The sequence below is a fragment of the Sapajus apella genome, unplaced genomic scaffold, assembly GCF_009761245.1.
Source record: "Sapajus apella isolate SASKATOON/1434 unplaced genomic scaffold, GSC_monkey_1.0 scaffold60, whole genome shotgun sequence".
Lineage (NCBI taxonomy): Eukaryota > Metazoa > Chordata > Mammalia > Primates > Cebidae > Sapajus > Sapajus apella.
In genome coordinates, this window is record NW_022437000.1 from 12,679,927 (window position 1) to 12,686,943 (window position 7,017).

Sequence of the window (7,017 nt, forward strand, 5' to 3'; positions counted from 1 at the left end):
GGCTCCGGCGCCACGTTCAGGGGCGAGACCCAGCCTCGGCTCAGGGGACCTCCCCCTCGCCTGGCTCCGCGCTCCCCCCGCGGCTTCCGCCCCGCGATCTCCCCGCCACCTCGAGCCTTCCCGGCGGAGGATAAAAGTTTCCCTGCAGGAGCCCGGGAAGGCAGCCCCGGGACCCTGGCCGAGCCTCCGGTCCCCGGTGCCGGGCCCCGTCCCCGCCCGCCCGCGCCTGCGCCCCGGGCGGCGGAAGCAACAGGGAGTCCCCGCCGCAGCCTCTGCCCTCCGCCCCCGGGTCCCGGCCCGGGCGAGCCGCGAGGGGGCAGGGCGGGCGCGGGTGCGACGCGGTGTGGGCGCGGGGCGGGCGGGGACGGGCGGGGACGGGCGCGGGGCGCATGCTCACTCGCGCCGGTGACGTGCGCGCCCGGAGCAGGGGCAGGAGCCCGCGGGGCCCGGAGGCTCCAGAGGGCGGCGGGCCGGGGAGGAGGAGACGCGCGAGGAGCAGAGCGCAGGCTCCGCCGCGGCCCGGGCGCTCCGGCCGAGCCAGCCCAGCGGGCGGACCCACGGGGAGGAGGCGCCGGCGCGCGCGGCCCCCAGCAGCCGCCCGCGGAGCAGCCGCCGACGCGCGGGGCCGCGGACCCAGCCTTCGCCGCCTGGCCGGGCATGAGCGCGGAGGGGCCGCGGCCGCCCCCTGCACCGCCCGGCGCGCTAAGGCCGTGACCGGAGCGGGGGGCGCGGCCGCACTCGAACCCCGGAGCCCATGGGCGCGCCGAGCCGGGCGCGGGGGCGCTGAGCGGCGGAGCGGGCGCGGCCGGAGGAGCCATGGACTGCAGCCTCGTGCGGACGCTCGTGCACAGATACGTGAGTGCTCCCAGAGCGGGCAGGGACCCGGCGGGCAGGTCGGGGGGACCCGGGCACCACACGCGGGCCGGCCGCGCAGCCCCGGCGTCCCGGAAGAGCTCCGAGGTCGGGGACGCCGGCCGCCCCGGGGACGACGGGGATGCTGGGGAGCGGCCGGGGTTGACACCCTGGGGCTTCCGACGGGGTCCAAGTGACACCGCGCGGTCCCCGTCCCGGGCCGCCACCTGCCCCCGGGCCGCAGCCGCCTTCCACTCCCTTCTAGCGCGCGGCGCTCCGGTGGTCCTTGGGGAGCCTGGCTGGGGTTCGAGCCGTCCCAGCGGACCGGGCGCCCCGAGGGAGCCGACTTGGACCCGCCGGGGCCCGGGTTCGGGAAGGAACCTTAGATGCGGCTTCCGCGCAGCCGTGTCTGCGAGGAGATTAAGGGTTTGGGAGGAAGTGTCTCACTTGTGCAGAAGAAGCTGGCGGTTGTGTTTGTTCCTCAGCACCCCGGGGGATTCAGAGCGGAGTGTGCAGTCGTGTTATTTTTTTACCTTAAAGTGAATAATTAGATCCGAAGCCCGGGGTCTCGTTGGTTCCCCTAGAACCTGCCCCTTCAGTGACCAGCCGCTGGAGAGCTCAGGAGGGAAGGCTCCGAAGGGGAAAAGTTGGTTTTGTTTTACACCGGAGGAGGGGAAACCGGCGTCGCTGGCGTTAGGTGTGAAAAGGGGTGTGTGTAGGAGAGGAAGAAAACTGTCCCAAGCACAGCGCTTCCTGCCCCCGCCTTGCACAAGAGGCTTCATTGTTCCACAGCGGCTGGCGGTCAGCGGTCAGTCACAGGTTCGAGAAGTTGCAGGCACCGGCTTTGGTACCAGAGAGGGCAGAATTATGGGAACTTTGTTTCCTGGCATAGGAATGACCTCAGGCAGTCTTTCATATTTATGAGCTTTCTTTAAATAGGAGACCTTGGCCAAAGATAGGTTTCTTTTCACTTGGGGATGCCAGATCAATCAATGCTTTCCCCCGGATTTATTTACTAACCGAAAACCTCGGAGAGTCCAGCGAGCCTGAGTCCAGCTCGCCTGTTTCCTGGTGTCGGGGAAGCCGTAGGAAGCTCAGCCTGCTTTACCTAAGGGGAGAGAACTCACCTCTGGTGATTCTGATGACTCTGGATGCTAGATCCTGAAAGGCTTAGCTGCAGAAGCCTCGTGTTATTCCCGCACTGACGCCCCAGCCCCCAGTTCCTGTCCTAATGTTAATGTGAGTGGTAAGCATCATGCAATACCTGCGTTTCTCTATGGTAATGTTATAGAAGACCCGGTAACAGTGACTGTAGGTGACCTGACGTGTAAAAAAAATGCTTTACTGGGCAGGAAGCTTCTGTTCCCAGTTGTGTCACTCGGAAGTGTGGGTCCCTAGACAATTCATTTTCCTGCCGTGTTTCCTCCGAGGCACATGGAAGAGGGAAGGGGCCAATATTCACTTTACCTGCGCCCACGGGGCTCCCAGTTCACTCGGTTCCCTCCTGACATTCGGTGTGAAAAGGGCGGGTCATGTTGTAGGGCTCCTGGGCAGCCTCTCTCTGTAGAAATGAGAGCTGCATGGGCCAGCTCGGCTCACCCTGTGGAGAATCTTGCCTTCCCGGCGAGTTCCTGACCCCTTCTTCTTGGGGCGGGCGGAGACAGACATCCAGTTTTGATGCTCTTACTGGCTTCCCGTCTCCAAACCTTCAGCTGTTTTCTGTTACGTAGATCTATATGTGTTTGCGTAGCTCACAACTTTAATTCCCCTTTGCTATATTATTACGCTTGTGGCATCACATTTTCTCGTAATCTAAGGGGTAAAATATTCTTGAATGAACTTTTCCATGGTATATATTGTTTGATAACGTCTCAGGAATACAAGCTAGGGGATATGATTATTTCTGTTTTTCTCATTCCACATTTTTTTTTCCAGTGTATTCATCTGGCTGCCTCACCCGTATTTACACAGAAAACCATTCATTTCTATAATTTTAATTTCATGTCTATGGTATGAAACTAATTTGACTTTCCAGAAACAGCCATGATCTGTTTTCTTGTAATTTCATTATCTTCCACTGTGTAGGACTAAATTATATCTCCTTTTGTTACAGGAAAAAAAGAGTCTGGGATTGAATACTCACATTTCCTTATGCTCTCCTTATGCGACCTATTTGATAAAAAAGGATAAACAGGCCCTCTTCCCTCCCAGTGTTCACAAAGTCAGAATTCCTGGGACAAAGAAAGCTTTGCAGCTACTTCTGATGTGTGAGGGTCACTAAAAGATAAAGAAGTCATTGGAAAACATTGCTGTAGGCATATTATTGTGGGTTAACTCCGGAGAGATAGAAGAGGCAAATGAGTGAGAGAACAGTTGAACGTTAGGCGGTGTACTCCACACTCTGGGTTCTGGTTGTTTGGGTGTTTGGATGGACAAGGAGCCACTTTGTATTTGTACAAAGAGATACTTTGTATTTGTAAATGGTGTAGTGTTTGTATACCACGAGGAAGTGCATGTGCCCACAGGGTAATGTATGCTTCATGGAGTTGGTGTATGTGCTGTGGTGCGGCGGTGGAGAGTGTGTGTGCCGTGGGGTGGTGTCTGAGCTGTGGGGTGGCGTGTGTGCCGTGGAGTGGTGTGTGTATTGTGGAATAGTGTGCGTGCCGTGGGGTGGTGTATGAGCTGTGGGGTGGCGTGTGTGCCGTGGGGTGGTGTGTGTATTGTGGAATAGTGTGTGTGCCGTGGGGTAGTGTATATTCCATGGGGTGGCGTGTGTGCTGTGGAGTGGTGTGTGTATTGTGGAATAGTGTGTGTGCCGTGGGGTAGTGTATATTCCATGGGGTGGCGTGTGTACCGTGGAGTGGTGTGTGTATTGTGGAATAGTGTATGTGCTGTGGGGTAGTGTATATTCCATGGGGTGGCGTGTGTGCCGTGGAGTGGTATGTGTATTGTGGAATAGTGTATGTGCTGTGGGGTAGCTCGTGTGCCATGGCGTAGCATATGTATTGTGAGGTAGTGTATTTGCTGTGGGGTGGCGTATGAGCCATGGGGTAGTGCGTGTGCCATGCGGTAGTTTGACCTACATGATGTAACACTTTAAAAACATTTTTAGGCTGGGTGCAGTGGCTCACGCCTATAATTCCAGCACTTTGGGAGGCCAAGGTGGGCGGATCACCTGACGTCAGGAGTTTGAGACCAACCTGGTGAAACCCTGTCTCTACCAAAAACAGAAAAAATTAGCTGGGCATGGCGACGTGCACCTGTAATCCCAGCTATGTGGGGGACTGAAGCAGGAGAATCGCTTGAGCCTGGGAGGCGGAGGTTGCAGTGAGCTGAGATCCCACAATTGCACTCCAGCCTGGGCAACAAGAGTGCAATTCCATCTCAAAATAAATAAATGCTTTTTTTTTTTTTTTTTGAGATGGAGTTTTGCTCCGTTGCCCAGGCTGGAGTGCAGCGGCGCGATCTTGTCTTACTGAAACCTCCGCCTCCTGGGTTCAAGCAATTCTCTGGCCTCAGCCTCCTGAGTAGCTGGGATTACAAGCACCTGCTACTGTGTCTGGCTAATTTTTGTATTTTTAGTAGTGGGGGGGGGGAGCGGGTTTCAGGATGTTGGCCAGGTTGGTCTTGAACTCCTGACCTTGAGATCCACCCACCTCAGCCTCCCAAAGTGCTAGGATTACAATAAAAGCATTTTTAACAGCGTGGGTGGAGAGCTGATTCCATTTCCTCTTCACCTGTGTTGTGAGCTGAGCAGCACAGATTCAGGTAGTTTAAGTTCCTAGAGAAATCAGGGCAGCCTCAGAGGGTGGTTGCGTGCTCTCCGGGCAGTGGCCTGAATGCTGAGTGGGAGCCTCCCCTGCCCTTCTTAGCTATGTGGCCTTGGGCAAGTGGCTTAATTCCTTCTGCCTCAGTTTTCTCAGCTGAGGGTAAGAGCGGTACTCATTTCATAGCTATTGTGAGAGCTGAATGAGGTAATCTGTGTGGAAAACCAAGAATGGGACCTGGCTCCCAGGAAGCCCTCGGTCCGTTTGTCATGCCTGGCTGCGAACAGCCGAGTCCCTGGGTAGGTTTGGCTGGGGAGAAGGCAACGCTGTGGCCTGCCAGTTCTGTTGCTCAGCCACCCGTGGGTCCCAGCCTGCTGGCATTGTGGGTCACAGGAGAGGTAAACCAGGCGCGCTGACAGCAGGCATGGTGTGGAGGTCAGGTAGGATACACAGAGCTTTCCACTGCTGTGGTAGCATGGCCCTCGATCTCTGTGAGGCTGCACACCCTAGCCTGGGCAGCACGCTTCCCTCCCTCTTCGTTTCCATGCCTCCATTTAGGGCGTTTGCGTTTTCCTCGCAGTTCTGTGGCTCGAGAGCTCAATCTTGTCATGGCCCCGTAATATTTTTTCAGTGATTCAGCCCAGATACTCCTTGTTAGTTTTGTGCTTCTGTTTGTTTCACCCTTACCATTTTTGCTTCCTAACATATTTGACCTTCTAAGATGGAAAACATTGAAAGGTCTGAAGGCTTTCTTTGCTGACAGTAGATGCTTGATTTCAACACAAACTGTTACTTTAGACATTTTTTTTCTATGAGAAAAATAAACATTTTTGCTTCCTGAGAACTTTAAGCATTGCTGTATTGGAGTGTGGTAAACCTTCTAGAAAGTCCAGCTATTTATATGTATCCGCTTCTTTATTCCCAAACGGTGTGTAATGTGAGCATCAGTGTTCAACTGTAATATTGCCTCTTCTGAAAGACAGACTTATTCATTCGACTCCGTTATGCCAGCCCCTGTTTTAAAACTTCAGAAATGCCACATCGTTTTGGAGTTTCGTTTCCTAATCCAGGATTAGATGATCCAGTGGGGCCTTGCTGTTGTTCAGCCGCTGGAGTCTACACCACAGGACCACTACGTTAAGCCGCTTTGGCTGCCAAGGTCTTCAGGTATTTGAAATAAGTGAGTCCTGAGGCGTAGAATCCAAGACTAATAATCTGCCTCCAGCAGTGTGGTGGCAAGCCAGCAGTCTGAGCTCGGAAAACGTTTCTCATGAACGAATGTGTAACTGGGCGGCTCATCACACGAGTGCACCAGCTGTGCAGTTCTTGTCTTCAGGGCCTCAGGTTTTCCACCTGGATCTTTCAAAGCAATCTGCCTAGATGCATAAGTTAGCCTTTGTGTCTACACAAAGGTGGAATCATTTCCATGGCTTTTTGGAGTCCTGTTGAATGCCTGCTTATTAGGAACAAGCATCTTGAGGTGCTTTTATTTCTTGCCAGTGAGTAAATTTAATAACCTAGAGGAAAAAAGTTTGTATTAGGGTTGGCTATAGACAGTTAAATTTCTAGGGATGAGAACACTGTCTTCAGTTTGCAGTTAGTTAAAATTGCATTGAATTTGCACTAACAAAAATACGTAGTTGCTTAACTACACATGAAATCCTCTATTTACAGGTGTGTTAAACCCTGAAGCCCAAAATACAAATTGTCCTTTGGTGCTTGGAGCATATGTTCAATAGAAACAGGGTTAATAAAAGATTCTCAAGTCCCAGACTTATGTTTTTTTAACCAAGTTAAATGCAGGTAAAAATGCTGTTTATTTGCAGCGAAAATCAATAGCAAGCAGGTTTTACAGCAATAGAAATTCAAGAAGATCAGATAAGGGATGATTTTCTCTTTCACTTGGTTGTGATTATCTGAGAAGAACAAATAGTCCATCCCAGAGGTTCCGGGGTGAGGCGCTGGAGTCTGACGGACCTGCGTTCACGTTCTGTCTCGGTTGCCAGCTGTGCAGCCTTGGCAAGTTGGTTGACGCTGACACGCTTGGTGCCCCATCTGCAAGGTGGGGGTTATGGTGCCCGCCTGGCAGGTCTGCGTGGGGACGGGACTGGTCACGGCGCTTGTGCATGCTGGGCGCCCAGTGCGCAGGGCATCTTTGTGGCGTGCGTGGATCTGCAGCTGCGTCCCCGTCCATGCCTCTGGGGCTTCCTGAGGAGACTGCTTTCCACTTTGGGCTTTCTGGGGCTTTCTCCTCACCCTCCTCTTCATGTAGAGAGTTGGTGACCTTGCCCTGCTCTTCCAGGGAGAGCAGTAGTCCTGGCAGGAATGACCCTGCCATGCCCAGTAGCCTTTCTGCCTCTGCCCTTGCCTCCCTGGTGGGCGGATGAGGCCGGGGGCA

The 7,017-nt window shown here is 54.3% G+C and overlaps 1 protein-coding gene across 15 annotated transcripts in view; it reads left to right on the forward strand.

The window, feature by feature from the left end:
- The first annotated feature begins 667 nt into the window (after positions 1 to 667).
- ATP11A (ATPase phospholipid transporting 11A) overlaps positions 668 to 7,017 on the forward strand; it is a 179,599-nt gene continuing 173,249 nt past the window's right edge. For all 15 annotated transcript variants that reach the window (XM_032246256.1, XM_032246250.1, XM_032246251.1 and 12 more), the window contains exon 1: positions 668 to 855. In XM_032246256.1, the coding sequence (XP_032102147.1) occupies positions 817 to 855 (39 nt within the window). In that variant the 5' untranslated portion in view covers positions 668 to 816. The remainder of the gene's footprint in view (positions 856 to 7,017) is intronic.